Source organism: Bos javanicus, chromosome 23 (genome assembly GCF_032452875.1).
Source record: "Bos javanicus breed banteng chromosome 23, ARS-OSU_banteng_1.0, whole genome shotgun sequence".
In the NCBI taxonomy this organism is placed as follows: Eukaryota; Metazoa; Chordata; class Mammalia; order Artiodactyla; family Bovidae; genus Bos; species Bos javanicus.
Window position 1 is genome coordinate 35,222,706 of NC_083890.1, and position 19,070 is coordinate 35,241,775.

The 19,070-nt window shown below is 39.6% G+C and overlaps 1 protein-coding gene and 1 non-coding gene across 2 annotated transcripts; one reads left to right on the forward strand and one right to left on the reverse strand.

The window, feature by feature from the left end:
* Positions 1 to 3,291: 3,291 nt before the first annotated feature.
* LOC133235956 (chorionic somatomammotropin hormone 2) lies at positions 3,292 to 16,055 on the reverse strand. The gene is made up of 5 exons (XM_061397722.1): positions 15,946 to 16,055; positions 8,401 to 8,582; positions 6,399 to 6,506; positions 4,250 to 4,429; positions 3,292 to 3,616 (listed from the first exon to the last, which is right to left on the reverse strand). The coding sequence occupies exons 1-5, from the start codon at positions 15,998 to 16,000 to the stop codon at positions 3,425 to 3,427; spliced, it is 717 nt and encodes a 238-aa protein (XP_061253706.1). The 5' UTR covers positions 16,001 to 16,055; the 3' UTR covers positions 3,292 to 3,424.
* Positions 11,032 to 11,140, forward strand: LOC133237116 (U6 spliceosomal RNA). The gene has a single exon (XR_009733146.1). It is a non-coding gene; the product is annotated as a U6 spliceosomal RNA (small nuclear RNA).
* Positions 16,056 to 19,070: the final 3,015 nt, after the last annotated feature.

The following is a 19,070-nucleotide window of genomic DNA, read 5'->3' on the forward strand; positions in this document are numbered from 1 at the left end:
ATAATATTCCCAGCTCTTTCTGGTCTCTTTTTCTCTGCCAGCCCCATAAACATAACTCCTCAATCCACATTAAATTTTCTCTTATCTACTTCTGGACCTAGTGCTCTCTTGGACTGAATGTTCTTGGTTTCCTGTTGCATTGTAGAATAAAGACAAACTCTACATTTTGCAATATATGATTCTCCCTAGTGCATAAAAATCCATACAAGTATTTCCCCATTCTAACCCTACAATAATATATGCAATATATTGTGGGAGCATAACCATGAGAGATACAACATGAATGGTATAAAATGAACATTTCTTGTGTTTTTGTCAGACTTGATTACTCAATGATACCTTATAATGCTATGTGTGTTAATATCTCAGTTGCCTTGATCTAGGATGTCAGAGATCCTTACTTCATAAGATGATCATACATGAATTGACAGATATACTGTTTTCCTACTTTTGCACATCAATATCCCATCAACTTCTCAAAACTCCATCATAAAGCTATCCCATTTGAGTCACTCCTATGACACACTCAGATGGCTGCTAGCTTTACTTCAATCCACTGTAGCCCCGTGGTGGCTCCACATCTTATTCTTTTTCATGCTACCATGCAATATAGCAGTTTGTGTGTTTATATCACCCTCTCATTCTTCACAACTTGCAGACCTGCTTTGGGACAAGAGAGATTTTTTTAAACCTCAGTTTAAGTCCTCATTGTATCCATGACATGTGACTTACTAATCTATAAGGTCAGTGAACTTCAAAGATTCTTCATTTGTTTCTTTTTGGGAACCACGGCTACTATTCTTGATATAATAGGGCCATTTCTTCAAATGTAATTTTATGTGGAAATCTGTAAAAGTTGGGAAAATCAACGCTTTCTGGATGGCAAGGGAGTGATTGTTAAATCCTGTCCAAATATCCCTGCTTTGGCTATTCCTGACTGACTCTATAGTATATCTATGGCTCTGTTCAATATTGTCTGAAACCTACAGTATTCACTTTATATGTCACAGTCAAGCAAGGAGAGCGCTCTGAATGTCACCACTTCTGTTGTTGATCTAAAGTCCTAAATTTATGCTTGAAATAAATTTTATAAGAGACAAATACATGAGGATGTGTGTGGTCTATTGGTGTGTGTATATTTCCTCCAATGGCATTGTCCCCCTTACTGCCAAATTTTCCCTCTAATAAATACCATCCTCTCTGCTGGAAATATCGAGACACTGAACAAAAGAAAGTTAAGCAAGTAACAAAATAGAATTAGATGTTTAGGGCAGTAAATGACTTAGAAAGTGCTTACAAGGTTTTTTCATGGAAAGGGAATATGTGATATTTGCTCTTGAGATATTAAAAAAAAGCATATACATTTGGGTCCTTCAAAATAAAGTGTTCTAACAGCATTTCATCCTTCACTACCCAAGTCTTAGAATCACTTTCCCTTTGCTGCTTTTCCTTCCTTCTGTTTTTCTGCTTCTCTCTTATTCATCCCCCTTTCCCTTCTACTTTGTTTTTTCCAATTTTCTTTACCAGCCCTAAAGATGCTGCAAAACCAGCCTCTTCTTAGGAAGAGCCACTATCTCCCTAAGTGACTGACTTCTAGGTACTGACTTCTTAGGAGAGACCGTCAAGTGATTGGCCCTCATCCCAGTTTGTTTGGAGGCTGTTGAACAAGTTGAGCATCCCTAATCCAGTCACATTGCTCCAGCCTCAGTAGAGACTCAGTCTATTTGGAGAATTTTATAATTCAGGGACCTACTAGGGCATGTTTGCATGGCAAATAATTAATGGCAAGGATAGTTACTCTAAAAGGAAGACAGAATGATATCTCACTTTTCAGATAAATGTGTTTTTGAATCCAGCTTTCTGATCTACTCAGTGTCTACGTGACCAGTTGGACAATTGCCCAGAGGCCTCAGGTGGTGGACAGATGCACACCAGTATTTCTGCCATTCAATTGATCAGAGTGTTTATTATACATGGGGTTCCTGTGGGTCAGTTAGTAGGCAGCGACTATGGGCTGCTTAATTTTCTGCAGATGGTGCTTGCAGAGTGAGGGGAACAGAGAGGCTGTGGAGAATACTGCAGGTGGGGAGCTGTGGTTCCAGAACATTCCCCCTGATTAAAAAGGAAACCATGAATTTGGGGATCCCCAACTTGTGAATGTCCTGGAAAATCACCAGGATATCCCTCAAGAGAAATACTTGTCAGGGGCAATTTCAGATCAGTCCATCTGGACCAAAGAAGGCTACAAGGGCACCATGTAAGTCAGTGATGTCAGAACTTTCCCATCTCATTACCATCTTCCCAGTTCCAACATGGCCCAAGGAATGAATATCCAGAGAGGGAGAGAGAAGGAACGTTGCAGAAATGGACACATCTGCACTTTCTGGTAGGTCCCCTGGGTCTCAGCAGGGGAGAGGGAGACATTGAATAGGCTGAATATGAGATGGAGCTGACACTTGACTGACCTGGACTTGTGAAACCCAGAGTGATAGAATGTATGGAATGGCTGCAAGGTGATGCAGGAAATGAGGATGCAGTGGAGTGTGGGTGACGACAGCCACTGGAGGAGGATGAGCCGGTTCACCTTTGTATCTGCTATAGTCTCAGCCTTTGTGTCCCCCAGAAATTTCATATGATGAAATCCTGATTCCCAGGGTTATGGTAACCCTAGGTGCAGTCTTTGTGAGGTGATGGAGTTGTAAGGATGGACCCTCTTCAATGAGATGAGTGCTTTTATATACAAGAGACACACAGTGCTCCCGAGCCCTCCCCTGTGTGAGGATACAGTAGGAATTATGTGACCAGAAAGGACCCTGCATGACCCCGCTGTGGAAATCCATTTCCATTGTTTTTAAGCCTGTGATATTTTGTTATAACATCCCAGAAGGACTAAGACAGCACCCTAACAATCTTTAGACAGTTCAGGAAACCTCATGCTATTTACACAAAGGTGCAAAGCATTTATCTTGTCTGGTGTAACACTGTGATAGTTGGCTGAAAGTCGTGGCTGGCTTTCATAAAGAATCCTGAGAATCCAGCCTTCTTGGTAGCATGACCAGAACCATGAACAACTGTCTAATTCTTTGATTCTAATAACTTGACCCAGAATCACTTGCTGTGATTCTTATGTAATCTCTTAATGGTCTTCTTTCTAATGCCAGCTTTTGCTATTTGTGACTAATTTTAATAGGAGCTTCATTCTCTCAATTGTAGGGGTGGATTTTCTTTTGATTTACTCTTAAATGAAGATAAGAAATGTTAACAAATTGCCCTCTTAGATTTTGACATCTCTAAAGCATCTGTGTTTATTTTTTTAAGAGGAGACCCATTACAGAGCATGCATTAAAAAGCTCTAAATTTCAAGAAGCTCGCTATGGGATAGATCATTATGACCATCTCAGAGCTGGATGGGATGGATGTGGATTTAGCATGTTTTGCGGGTTCGGCACGTCAGGATCTTGATGTACATGTCAACTTTACGTGAATCCCTGCGCAGGCAGTAGAACAGGTTATAATATTCAGAAATACTCCTATCTTCATCGCTGAACGTCATGGATGAGAATCTTGACCAGGTATTGCTAACCTCGTGTATCATCTTCAAGACTGGAACAATAATCTGAATACCCAAATGATAATGACTTCTCATGCATTCTCTTAGTATTTGTTTATCTTTTTTTCTTCTAATTATCAAATAAAGATATGAGGAAGACATATGAATATAAAACTCTCCAGACATGGATTTTGGAGCCAGCCTATGAGAAAACTACTAGAAATCTAAAAACTAGATATGGAACTCAAGTTGAGTTTTAACTTTCTCTTTTCTTCCTGGGTTCCCACTCTCATCCTTTAATTTGAGGAGAACAGAGAAAGAAGACAAGTGGAACTTCAATAGCAGATGTCCAGGGTTACTTTAGAAAAATGCTGATCTTGGAAAGTCTGTTCTCTAGTACTATTACTCTTGAAAACATTACAACCACCAGTGCCCAGGAAGAGGCAAGCTGTTGGTGGAACTGTGTGCAATGCAGGGAAGGCTGCACATGTCAAAAATTGCAGTGAAATTCTGATTCCTTTACGGTAGAATCTATCACTATGAATGTCTAGGCTCCTGCTTTATGTAGTAGCCATCTAGCATATAGAAGTCATGAATCTTTTTCTTACAAAATGAGATATTTCCAAACTCCTTATGCATTACAGTGGTCACCTCTTTCATTCATGAACAAAGAAAGAAAGCCCTCTGCAGGATGCTCACCTTCCTGAATTGACTCTCAATGAATGCTTGAAGTTTCTCTGACATGTTCTCAATCTCCATGGCACTTGATATGACTGCCTCTGACAGATTTTTCATATTCCGAAGCTCCAGGAGTAGATAATACAGAGGATTATTCCAGGAGTACAGTAACACGAGTGTCCACTTACTAAGGTCTTCATTCTAAGCAACCAGAAGAAATGATCTCATTAAAAAAATCATAATTCACTGGTTTTGGTAACGTGGTCTTTGCTCAGAGCAGCTGACCTAAAAATCTTGGTTATTCCTATGTGTATGCAGAGATTTTTGAAGGTAGTAAAAGTTGCAAAAGTATAAAATGCAAGCTATTAGTTCACACTTTGCTGAATTTTTAAACATCTAGGTTATCTTAGGAACTAATTCTTCTGATGCATTCTAATGTATAACATGAAGAATTTTCTTTTTACTTCTGAAATTCTACCACCACTCAGTGAGTTCTTTTGTGTTTGTATATTTCCGAGAGAGAATCTAAGTATTTACGCAAGTGAGTATGTGCTGCAGTGCCTGACCCAGGAAAGAAGGATTCCACCTGTGCCCACATCATTGTCACCCAGTGATTCATTCGTATTAATGAATCGATGAGTCCTTCCTATTGATTGTAGATCGGTAATTGCTTTATGATATTATAACAAAGAGACAAGGAAGAAGACATGACGTTCCTAAACAGGCTTCTCTCCTCAGCTGATCCCACATCAGCCCCCTGCTGATATCAGAACAGTTGTTTTGTTGACATGTGTCTGGGCAGAAAATGGCACAGCGTTGTCTTTAGTAACAGCATCAGTGGGATTCACAGTGGAGGGTTCCCCCTAGTTCACTACTACTAGCAGAATTGAGCCTGAAAATCCCGGGGGCTGAAAATCTCTAGTTAATATGCTTGATTTCTTTACAGCCATGAACTGTTTTAGTGGTAAAGAACAGAGAACTGAGGAGGATTAAATATAGTAATGCACATAAAGTGAAAGTGAAGTCGTTCAGTCGTGCACGACTCTTTGTAACCCCATGGACAGTAGCCTGCACCAAGCTCCTCTGTCCATGGGATTTTTTAGGCAAGAGTACTGGAGAGGGTTGCCATTTTCTTCTCCAGGAAGTCTTCCCGATCCAGGGATGGAACCCAGGTCTCCCACATTGTAGACAGATGCTTTACCATCTGAGCCACCAGGGAAGTCTCGTCACATAAAGTGCTAAGTAAAACGTAAGGCCATGTAGTAAATCTAAATAAGCTTTAAATTTAAGCTTATTGAAAATCCCTCCTCTTCTTCCTCTTTGTCCTTTTTCCTTTACTTGTTCACCCTCATTATTAATGAGCTTAACAGGAGAATAGAATGCTAGTATCATTAAGAAGGTTGTAGAGAGAGAAGATAGAATTCTAAGGGGGGATACATGTGAAAATATTTTAAATAAGGTTAGGAGGAAGAATAATGCAGGAAATCAGAAAGAAGAGATTATAATAGTGAAAACTTGTAGCTGCCATAAATGATTGAGGCTTCTATGTAAACTGTGTTGTCCTCAGAACAGAGGCAATTGTTGCCACAATGAGAAGGAAAGCAATGTCTTATAGGCCATTGTGGGGGAGACTTACATATTAAGAATATAAGGTGACAGAGGAGTCATTGAGAATGACAAATGAAGGAGGTGTCAGAGAAATAAAAGCAGAATCAGGAGAGCTTTGAAAGGAAGATGCGAGGGCTTGGGTGATGCAGTATAGGATTCCCAAGTAGGAGTCACTAGTAACAGGGTGTACTCAAATCTGGGGTGTGTTTCTTACATATTCATGAATTTTGCAATCTTATATTTTACACATGGAAGTACCCATTCGTTTCCTGTTTTCATACAGAATAATAGCTGCAATCCTGTGTCTAATGCATGGGTTGAACTAAAGTTGTCTGCATGGACAATTTATGGATCTGTTATTTATCTTGCTACTACAGATCTTTAGTCATCCCTTGATTTCGCACATGCTTTATCAGCTGCATAATATAGTTTCTCTTCTATTGCTTACGGTTCCTCCACCTTTTTCTGCATATACAGTTAACATAACCTCTAATAATCTGAAGTCTGGTAACCTACAGACTGTCTCATTTGATTCGGTGAAAAACCCAGGTGAAAGACTCACGTTCATCTGCTGGGCTTTATCTCTTTCTTCGGGAGTATGGAAGGAATTGGTGTGGCAGCTCTTGGTGGCATTGATATAGTACAGTTTGCCCTGGGCATATTTTTCATCCTGAAAGTAATCAGGCAATTAGTTAGGGTTGTTGGACATTCAGTAGATGAACCCATTACCAGAACACTAACATGTTTGATAGACGTGTATTTTTTTTAATGGGGGGGGTCACAAAATTTGAAAGTCATTCTTTTCCTACTTTTCTATATATTGTCTCTTTAAAAATGATTTTACATATAACTTTTCTAAATTTAACCTTTTCCCTTCTCGTTTTATTATTATCTTTTTTTTTTTTTTTTTGCTATTTGAACCAAATATAGCACATATGTACCAATATTTGGTGCTTCCCAGGGGACGGTAGTGGTAAAGAATATTCCTGCCAATGCAGGAGATATAACAAGACTGAGGTTTGAATCCTAGGTGAGGAGCATCCCTTGCAAGAGGGCACAGCAGCCTACTCCAGTATTCTTGCCTGGCCAATCCTATGGACAGAGGAGCCTGTTGGGCTACAGTCAGAAGGGTTGTCAAAAATTGGACACAACTGAAGTGACTTAGAATGCATGCATGCACCTCATTTAATCATTTAATCTTTTGTTTACTTGTAAGAGATGGAAAAAAAAATAGACAGTCAAAATGGAGGATAAAAGAAAATCTAATGAGTAAAAAGAACTACGTGAATTTAATTGAAAACTTTAGCTCCGCCTTTTATTACCTGTCTGCTCTACTGTGTGCTCCTTGATTGACCTAAAAGAATTAACATACAACTTTCAAATACCTTGCTCAGAAAGAGAATAATTGTTTCCAATTGTAAACATCCCTTCTACTGCAGCTCGAAACCTAGTCACTGCAAATCTTAAAACAATAATTTGTACCTTTAAAAAAACTACAAAGTATTCATTTCTGTGACCGGGATTCAGCTTTGTTTAACATGTTCCATCCACCCAGTTCACTGCAGAGCAGTTCTTATTTATTGGCTATTTACTCTGAGCCTGGAGAAGAAAGCCCAGAGAGAAAGGACCTGAAAATCAACACGCTTCCTTTTCCCCAGTCCCACCTGAAAGTGCTTTGTGTCAGGTAGTATTGTGGGCTGAATCTGTGTTCTTAAATTCATGTGTTAGAGCCCTAACTGCCAAAGTCCTATGTTTTGAAAAGGGTTCTGACTTTTGGGGATCCCATGGTGTACAGCCCACCAGATTCCTCTGTCCATGGGATTTCTCAGGCAAGAATACTGGAGTGCTTGCCGTTCCAGTCTCCAGGGAATCTTCCAGACCCAGGGATAGAACCCAAGTCTCTCACACTGCAGACAGATTCTTTACCATCTGAGCCACCAGCGAAGCCCATTAAGGTCAAATGAGCTCTTAAGGTGGAACACTGATCCAATAGGTTTAGCGTCTTCATGAAGCGAAACAGCAGAAAATTCTCTCTGTCTTTGTGTCTCTGTGTCTTTTCCTCTATCTCTCTTCCCCACCCCCCACGCTTTGGGAGGAGTTACAGAGAAGCCAACCTGGGAAAAAAGAGTTCTTACCAGAACCTCACCTTGCTGGCACCCTGATCTGGGACTTCTATCCCCCAGAACTGTGAGGAAAGAAATTTCTGTTGTTTATTCCACTGAGTCTATTGTATTATTTTATGGCATGCCTAGCTGATAAATACCAAATCATTTATTTTGGAAATTTAAAAAAGAAAATGAATGAAAGGAAATTGAAAAAATTATTGCACTTCTTAGGAATCTTTGAGATTCCACAAAACTGATCCTTTCTTCGATTTCAACTTCTTATGAACTGACGGCTTCTTTGACCTAGAGACGGTGTTATTGCAGCGTTCTTGTTTGAAGGATACTATAGCCCCGTCACTTAGGGGAAGTTTCCTTCTGGGAGCCTGGTGGTCTACAGTCCATGGGGTCGCAAGAGTCGGACACGATTTAGCAACTAAACCACCACACCAGAGTACTTACAAACTCATTGAACATTATTGTGGAAAGGTTATGGAAGTCGTGGGAGAGGCTGGCGGCATTGATAAACACGTCAATAAGGGATTTCTGTAAGGAGACAAACATGTCAGGACCGCAGGACGGGCATGAGATGCCTTGGCACAGGAGCAGATTAGACACGACCAGCAGCAGCAGCAGGCAGGACCCTGTTTAAATAAAAACATGAGCCATTCTGAGATGATCTAGTCACCTGAGGTCATCAAATCCATCCTGTGGAGGGAAGCCTTTTCTTTCCCTGTTGCTCTGATCAGGAGTTCTTGCTGTAGAAGCTGGGGTGGGGAAGAAGAAGTGCCTTCAGTGTAAGTTTAGATGGTTGATGATATTTGCATAGATAGAGAGTTGGAGAAGTAGGTTATTCCATGTATTTTTGAATTGCTCCCAGAAGTACTTCTGTGCTCTGCAAACATTTGGAACTTAATTCTGAGCCAGAGGGTTTAGGCCATTTTTTTAAAACAGTTTAATCTTGGGACTCTGCAGACTCTGTGCAGCGAGGCCTTCTAGGAGTTTGCAATTTTTTTACTCTACATCGACTAATGCTTGAATTTTAGACACTGAAATGACAAGAAAAGTCCAGTTAATCTGTGTGGTTTACCATCACACTGGGGTAAGAGTAAGCACATGACTGACTGATCACCACTATTGAGTACAGAGAGAATAATGAGAGAAAAAGATACTGTACCTTGGATCTGCTCACTCACCTTAGTAACCCATGCATGTCTCTGATACTTTCAAAAAAGCTTTGAAACATCTCAAAATCTGTGTTCCACAGGAACCCTGTGAGATAGCCTTAATCTTCACTATGATCATCAAGTTATGTTAATGAAGATGTGATGACTTGGAGAGGGCAAGTAATTTTCCCCAGGTCCCATTATTAGCAGATGCAGATGACTGGGCACCAGTACATCTGTTCACTTCCTGATGTCACATCACACATGCCTGTGGCCCTCGGTCTGCATGTGTGTAACCAGGACCACATCAGGAGCTGTGATGACTCTGCTTAAGAAGAAAAATATTTTGTCTTTGCCTGCAAAACAGCAGTGACCCTAGAACATTGGTTTTATCCATTTGTTCTGCTCTGTCTATAAAACACTCACTGTTACAGTCTTTGACAGTTATCAGTGTGGGGGCCTGTTTCTCCTGGCTAGCCTTTCTTCTTGGCACCTTGGCAGCTCTTCTACTCTTATCCATCTTTATTCTTCTCATTACGTTTGTTTCTTCGAGAAAATAGCAAATAAATCTCCAAATGATAACACAAGAATATTACCTGGTCAGCACCTAAGACGACGTCATCAGCTCTGCAAACAAGGCCTGCCCTTTCCTGACTTTGACTTTTTAAGGACAAAATTTACCTGTTTGGTCGGGAATACATCCTGACAACCCATGGGGCTTAGTTTTTAACCATCTCCAAACATCTCCTCTTTGACAGTAGAACTAGACCTTCATGCTTCCATGATGTATTGTAATATTTCAGAAATTATTCCTGGCCCTACCTTTGGCCAACAGAAGCATAAATCATAGACTCTTGCAAGTGTGATTTTAATATTACTTTTCCTGTCTGACCTTTGTAAGTAAGCAGAATTTAAGACTGAAGTGAGCAAGAATTGAGTTTGGACAAGAGAACTGATAAAATAGAGATTTTATCCTCCTGAATGAGATCTGAACATGATCCTTTTTCCAATTTACCAGAAGAGTGAGAATTTAATTAAGGATAAGATATCAGCATTTAGTAGGTTTTCTCTGCTCTTAGTTAGTTTATTTTTTTTTTTTTCGTAGTTAGTTTAAATTGGCATGGTATCTAAGAATAAAATGAATATTTAAAATTAGGTGATGAAAATAAAAGAAAGTGAAAGTAAAGTCACTCAGTTGTGTCCGACTCTTACTGACCCCATGGACTACAGCCCACCAGGCCCTCCTTCCATGGGATTTTCCAGGCAAGAGTACTGGAGTGGGGTGCCATTGCCTTCTCTGGAAAATAAAAGAAGTGGTCCTCAAAAACAAGACATATAAGTTGGAGAAATTTGGGACTATCTCTCTCATCAAGTAAAGAGCTTATTGTGACAGGCCAGGAGGATAATAGCTTATATAACAGAAATGTATTTGTGTGCATATATTACTGTGCATGTATACATGTGCTATGCATAAATATATGCTTAATTCCTTCATGAAACTTTGGACCTTATAAAATTCGATTTTATAAGAGGCGGTAAATATAGCAGAATACCCTAATTCCTAATGTAATTGATCATCTATTGGTAGATGACTAACTATATGATTTTTTTCTGTTAAATTGGTTTTTTTTAATATTTTATCTCAAATATATATTTTTTTATTTTTTTAATTTAAATTTATTGATTTTAATTGGAGGCTAATTACTTTACAATATTCTCTTGGTTCTGCCACACATCAACATGAATCTGCCACAGGCGTACATGTGTTCCCCATCCCTAACCCCTCTCCCACCTCCCTCCCTGTACCATCCCTCCGGGTCATCCCAGTGCACCAGCCCCAAGGATCCTGTATCGAACCTGGACTGGCGATTCGTTTCCTATATGATATTCTACATGTTTCCATGACATTCCCACAATTGTTATACATGTGTTTGCTTTCATAGCACATATATTAAAAATTTGGAATAACACTGAGAAGATTAGCATGACCCCTGCCCAAGGATGACACACAAATTTGTTAAGCTTTTCATATTTTTCTGTAACAGCTTCAAGGGGTGGGACGGGAAGGATGGTGGCAAGGAGGTTCTAGAGCGTGGGGACATAAGTATCCCTATGGCTGATTCATGCTGATGTTTGGCCAAAACCAGTACAGTATTGTAAAGCAAGTCCCCTTCAATTAAACATCAAGAAATTCAATTCTAAAAACTGTTATTGGGGATCATATAACAGGTTCAGATATCCACTGTATGATTAAAGAGGATCTGACTGGAAACTGATAATGTCTATTATCATTGGTTAATGATTCATTAACTTTATAGTTGAATGAGAAAAGTAAACTCACAAACACTATTGTATTGATTCAGTGTCATAGCAGGCTATAATCCTTGTCTGCATTCACTTTTCGGTGGTACGGTGCCCAAACTTTGAAACTGAGGCTGTTTCCAGAAGCGCACAGTCATGAGTCCTGCCCAGGGTTTTTGTTCCTGATGCTGGAGGCTTCTGTTCACTGGTCACTAAGGCCGAAATTTTCTCTGCTGAGAATTCTCTGGGTCTATCACGTGCACAAGTCTTTATATTTTGGTTTTCTAATTTGATTCTCTTATTCTTTTGATCATACTACCAATTCACTTTATGATTTATTTTTCAGACCTTTTGTGCTTTGATCTTTCTGATGCTCATTAGTGTATTTGCTTCCATGTCTACCTCTCTGAGTAGTTTTCAGCATCACATAAACCTTACCCTATACTCTTTCTGTCTGGATTTTGGCGTTTAACATCAGCATATTTTTATGAACTTCATTTTCCTTCTGGTGAGGTTTCTGGTACACAGTTTAAGCTGGGTGGCTCACATCTTGCTTGTTCGTGTTGTCGCCAAACAATTAGAGGACTCTGCTTTCTTTCTAGGCAATACTGCACTTCGTTTTGATACTGTTGATAATTTTCTGTGATTTCCCTTCCTGCCTCATAAGCTTTGTCTTTCTCAATCTACTGTACCCTGAGTACTATGTGCTGTATGTTGTTATTACTATTTTAAATCAATATCCACTAGTATAGCAGAGAATTAAAGGCAATAAAATTGCAATAGTATTAGTAATAATACATTCCCCCAAAAATGTACTCCAGTAATGCTCCCAGTTTTAAATAACTTTCTATGCATGTATTACTGAGGTCCCCTACTCATTTTTCCATACTAGGTGTTTCAATTTTGAAGAAGAATGTAGAAAACATTGGAGTGGAAAATTCTGACAATCACCTTAGATTTCAAATGCCTCAAGATTAAGTATGTAATTATTAGTTTGTTATAGTTAATAAGGCTATTCTGAGCACATATAGCTCAGTGTTCAGTGACTGCTATTGGGTAAAGGATGTATACTGTGAACTGTATCACCAAACAGGTGATTGGAGATAAAGAAAGCAATGCCAGGAAGACACAGGCTTTTGTTCTGGAAGGAAAATGTATAGGGTCTATCATGTACAGTCTACTCTTCAGATTTTTCAAAACACTTACTCTTCCTTTGCTCATTTAATAATTTGGGTTGTTTGATTTCTTTTCATACTGAGTTGCATAAGTCTCTTATATATACTTGGATACGAAGTCCTTAGCAAATATGTGATTTGCAAATATTTTTTTTCATTGCATAGGTTGTCATTTCATTTTACTGATGGCTTCTTTTACTATGCAGAAGCTTTTGAGTTTGATGTGGTCTCACTGGTTTATTTTTGCAGTTCTTGCCTTTGCTTTTGATGACTGAGTTGTTTGAGCTGCTTGTATTTTGGAAAGCAATCCTATATCGGTTGTTTTATTTGCTATTATCTTCTTCCATTCTTACCAAAAGACTCAGACTGGCTGAATGGATACAAAAACAAGACCCATATATATGCTGTCTACAAGAGACCCACTTCAGTCCTAGAGACACATACAGACTGAAAGTGAGAGGATGGAAAAAGATATTCCATGCAAATGGAAATCAAAAGAAAGCCAGATTGGCAATTCTCGTATCAGAAAAAACAAACCTTAAAATCAAAACTATTATAAGAGATTAAGAAGGGCACTACCAAATGATCAAGGGATCAGTCCAAGAAAAGACATAACAATTTTAACTATTTAAGTACCCTACATAAGAGCACCTCAATACATAAGATAAACACTAACTGACACAAAAGGGGAAATTGAGCATAACACAATAATAGTAGGCATGTTAGCCCCACACCTACACCAGTGGACAGATCATCAGAACAGAAAATATAAGGAAACATAAACCTAGAAGGAAATATTAGAGCAAACAGAACTAACTGATATCTTCAACACATTCCATCCAAACGCAGAAGAATACACTTTCTTCTCAAGTGCACATGGAACATTCTCCTCATCTTGGGTCCCAAATCAAACCTCAATAAACTTAAGGAAATTGAAATTATATCAAGAATTTTTTCTGACCACAACACTATGATACTGCTACTGCTACTGCTGCTAAGTCGCTTCAGTCCTATCCGAGTCTGTGCGAGCCCATAGGCAGCAGCCCACCAGGCTCCCCCGTCCCTGGGATTCTCCAGGCAAGAACACTGGAGTGGGTTGCCATTTCCTTCTCCAATCCATGAAAGTGAAAAGTGAAAGTGAAGTCGCTCAGTCGTGTCCGACTCTTAACAACCCCATGGACTGTAGCCTACCAGGTCCTACATCCATGGGATTTTCAAGGCAAGAGCACTATGATATGAGATATCAATTATAGGGAAAAAAGAACTTTAAAGAACACAACCACATGGTGATTAAACAACACATTTCTAAATAATGAGTGTCTTCAGTTTACTGAAGACATAAGGGAAATCAACACATTCCTAGAAACAAAGAACAATGGAAACATGATGATCAAAAACCTAGAGGATGCAACAAAAGCAGTTCTAAGAGGAAAGTGCATAGTAATAAAAATCCGACCTCAAGAAACACATTCTATAAACAAACTAACTTTACGTATCTTTAACTCTTTTTAAATTTCTCTTATCAATGTCTTAAAGGTTTTGCATAAAATCTTTCAGCACCTTGCTTGTTTATTTCTAAGTGTTTTTATCTTTATTTGATGCAATAGCAAATGGGATTGTTTTCTTTATTCCACTTTCTGATAGTCCATTGTTGATATATAGGTAGGCAACTGTGTTTCGTGTATTGGAATATAGTAAACATAATTTATGCTCCATCTTTAAAGAATAGACATTTTCCCACATATAAGACATATAGATGATCAAGAGGAATATGACAAGATGCTCAGTATCACTAGTAATCAAAAGAAATGCAGACCAAAACACAAGGGATATATCCTCATACCTGTTTGAAAGGTTAGTACCAAAAATGTAAGAAATGTCAAATGTTATTGAGGCTGAGGAGAAAAAGGAGTGTTTATGCACTGTTGGTAGGGATGTATACTGGTGCAACTCCCATGAACACATACTGTGGAGGTTATTCAAGAAATTTAAAAGAGAACATTTCTGTGATCCATTATCCCACTTCTGGATATATAGTCAAAGCAAATGAAATCATTGTCTCAAAGAGAGATCTGTATTCCCATGTTCATTGCAGCATTATTCACAATAGCCTTGATATAGAAACAACAGTCTTTCAACAGGTGGATGGATTAAAACTATCTGATGTGACATATGTACTACTACTACTACTAAGTCACTTCAGTCCTGTCCGACCCTGTGCGACCCATAGACGGCAGCCCACTAGGCTCCGCTGTCCCTGGTATCCTCCAGGCAAGAACACTGGAGTGGGTTGCCATTGCCTTCTCCAATGCATGAAAGTGAAAAGTGAAAGTGAAGTTGCTCAGTCGTTTCTGACTCTTAGCAACCCCATGGACGCAGCCTACCAGGCTCCTCCATCCATGGGATTTTCCAGGCAAGAGTACTGGAGTAGGGTGCCATTGCCTTCTCCCTGTGACCTATATAGGTAAATACTATATAGCCATTAGAACTAGAAAGAAATCATTCCATTTGTGGCAACATGGATGAAACTGGAGGGCATTACACTAAGTAAACTAAGTCAGAGAAAGACAAATACCACAGGATCTCAACTATAAGGACTTTCAAAAAAAAGAAGGGAACTCAGAGTAGAAAAATGACTGCCAAAGACTGAAGGGTAGGACAAATAGGGAGAGATTTTTAAAGGTTACATATTTTCATGTATAAAACAGTAATAAGGTGAGGATCTAAGTTTGAGCTTCATGATCTAATCATGAGATTGAACAAGCTCTGGGAGTCGGGATGTACAGGGAAGCCTGGCATGCTACAGCCCCTGGGGTCACACAGAGTGGGACACGACTGAATGACTGACTGAACTGAAGAGAGTGGAACTTACCTGTGTTCTCCTCAAAAAGCAAAAGTTAAATGTGTGTGGTGGTGACAATGTTACTTACTAGAAAGGAAACTCATTTCTAATCCATGCACAAATGCGGGTGGACAAGATGAGGGAGGGGTAGGTGGAAGTGGGGTACACCTCTCTCCACTGATGCATCAAGAATGTCTAAAGACGCAGCAGTTCTCCCAGAAGACCAGGTGAATCCTGGCAGGACTCCCTGACTACTGAGAAGGAACATCCGGATCTACACAGAACTTGGTAGGACAAAGGAAAGAAGGGACAAGGAGGAAGGGGAAAGAAGGAGGAGAGCAAGTGGGACCAGCCTGAACCTGGGGGAGAGGGAGCTGAAGCGCAGGGGAGAGATCCCCATGTCCATGGCCATCCACTGGGAAGGGGGAGGCATTTGAAGCAGTTGGGGAGTGAGCTAACTACTCTATGACAGTCTGAACAGAGTGAGAACCACATAGACAAGCCATGCTGCAGCCTCTCATACCTCGGACAGGGTTGTAAGTCCACTGGTGTCCACGGAAGCTGGGAGCTGGAGCCATGGGGATTGTGGAATGATCCCAGGGTGAGGACTCCTGTTGACCGTGGGGAGTCAGCCTGATGGGATGGGATGGAGGAAATCTGCTGCATGGAATGCTTCTTAAGGAAAGCCATGAGGCCATAAAAGTAGGGTTCAACTGCCTGTGGAGTAGAGCTATCTCTCTTCATGCTGGTACCTGTAGGTTGAGCAATAAAGACTTCAGTGAGGGTGATCCTTGAGTGCCTGATGCACTAATCAATGGAGAACTTTGAATGTCTATATACCCGACCCTACACTATTCTCTGTCTAAATTTTGGGTTTTAGCATCATAATGTTTTTATGAACTTAAATTTCTTCTGGTAGAGTTTCTGGTTTACAAATTAAGCTAATTCCTGACAGCTGGCACGATCTTGATGTTTCAAGAAACTTTGAGAACCTTCGTTCCTCTCAAGGTAAAACTGCCCTTTACTACCATTGCTGACTTCCCATACTTTCACTTCTTGCCTAATATGTTCTATGTCTTTCTCTATTCGCTATAACTTTAGTAGTATGTACCCCTGTGTTGGTATTAATATTTATAATCAATTATTAATGGATGCAGTAGAGATCCAAAAGGACTACAGTTACAACAGTAGTAATAAATAACCCCAAGTTATAATCCATTAATGCTCCCATTTAAAACTGATTTTCTATCTATATATTATTGAGGTCTCTTAACTCATTTTCCTTACTAGGTAGCTCAATTTTGAAATTAAATATAGAAAACAATGTAGTGGTAACCTCTGGAAATTACCTTCCTTTTGATATGCCTCGTTAGTAAGGATGCAAACATTAGGATTTTTTTTTCCCCTGGTGGGGCTGTTCTTAGTACATATTATAGCTCACTGTGGGGTGATTGCTATTGACTGAAGAATGTACACATTGAATTGTAATTGTCAAATAAGTGAATGGAGATGAAGAAAGTAATGCAGGAAGGTACAGGCTTTTATTGTTCTAGAAGGAAAACCTTGCTGTGTCACTCATCTATAGTCTAATCTTCAGATTTATTGAAAGTCTTACTATTCTTATGCTCCACTAAAAATTTGGATTATTTGGGGGTTTTTGTCCTTGAGTTGTGTGTCTCATGTATTTTTGGATATTAAGCCCTTATGAAATATATGATTTGGAATATCTTCTGTCAATCTCTAAATTGCCATTTGATTTTACTGATGTTCTTTCTTTGGACTCAGATGTGGATCCACTTGTTTTGCAGTTGTTGCCTTTGCTTTTGGTGTGAAACCCAAAACCTCATTGTAAACACCGATGGCAAGACGATTACCGCAGTGTCTTCTTCTAAGAGTTTAATCGCTTAAAGTCTTATGTTCTAATTTTTAATCCATTTTTATGCATGGTAAACGACGGGGGTACAGTACCATTATTTCACTGGACTATCCAGTTTCCCCAGTGCCATTTTTGACAAGCTTGTCCTTTCCCCACTGGATAGTCTTAGCTCCTTTTTCATAAGCTAACCAACAATATATGTGTGTGTTTCTTTCCGGCTTCGCTATTCTGCTCTGTTGATCTATGTGTCTATTTTCATGCCAGAAGCAAAGCATTCTGTTTTGATTACTATAGCTTTCTAATACAATTTGAAATCAGCAACCCTAGTCTTGAACTTTGTTCTTCTTTCTCAAGATCACTTTTATCTTTGGTGCTTTGTGACTTAATACAGCAGAATAGACCAAGAAGAGATGGAAAAAGTACACAGAAGAACGATACAAAAACATATCTTAATGACCCAGATAATCACAATTGTGTAGTTTCTCACTCAGAGCTAGAAATTTTGGAATGTGAACTCCAGTGGGTCTTAAAAAGCACTGCTGCCAACAAAGCTAGTGGAGGTGATAGAATTCCAACAAAGCTATTTAAATTCCTGAAAGATGGTGTTATTAAGGTGGTCCACTTAATATGTCAGGAAACTTGGAAGATCCAGCAGTGACCAGAGGACTGGAAAAGGTCAATCCTCATCCCAGTTCCCAAGAAGGACGTTGTTAAAGAATGTTCAAGCCACTGAACAGATGCACTCATCTCCAGTGCTAGTAAGGTTATGATCAAAATCTTCCAGGCTAGGCTTCAGCATTATGTGAACCTAGAACTTCCAGATGTTCAAGCTGGGTGTAGAAAAGGGAGACGAACCAGAGATCAAATTGGCAACATTTGCTGGAACATAGAGAAAGCAAGGGAATTCCAGAAAATCGTCCGCTTCATTGATCTCACCAAACTGTGTGGATCACAACACAGTGGAAAATTCTTAATGAGATGGGAATACCAGATGAACCTTTATTGTCTTCTGAGAAACTTGTATGCAGTTCAAAAAGCAACAGTTAGAAGCAGACAAGGAAAAATAAACTGGTTCAAAATTTGTGACGGAGTCCGTCAAGGCTGAATATTGTCACCCTGCTGATTTAACTTATATGCAGAGCATGTCATGCGAAATGTTGGACTGGATGAGTCCTAAAGGCTGGAATCGAGATTGCTGGGAGAAATATCAACAACCTCAGATACGTGAATGATACCATGTTAATGGCAGAAAGCGAAGAGGAACCAAAGAGCCTCCAATGAGGGTGAAAGAGGAGAGTGAAAAAGCTGGCTGAAAACTCAATATCAAAAAAGCTAAGATCATGGCATCTGGTCCCATCACTTACATGCAAGTAGAAGGGGAAAAGTTGGAAACAGTGACAGATTTCGTCTTCCTGGGATCTAAAGTCACTGTGGATGGTGATTGCAGCCACAAATTTAGAAGAAGATTGCTTCTTGGCAGGAAAGCTCTGACAAACCTAGACAGTGTGTTAAAAGCAAAGACATCACGTTGCTGACAGAGGTCTGTATAGTCAAGGCTATGCTCTTTCCATTAGTCATGTACACATGTAAGATCTGGACAGACAATAAAGAAGGCAGAGTGCTGATGAACTGATGTTTTTGAACTATGGTGCTGTAGAAGACTCTTGAGAGTCCCTTGGTCATGAAGGAGTTCAAAACCAGTCAAGCTTAAGGAAATCAACCCCATATACTCTTTGGAAGGACTGATGCTGAAGCTCCAATACATTGGCCAC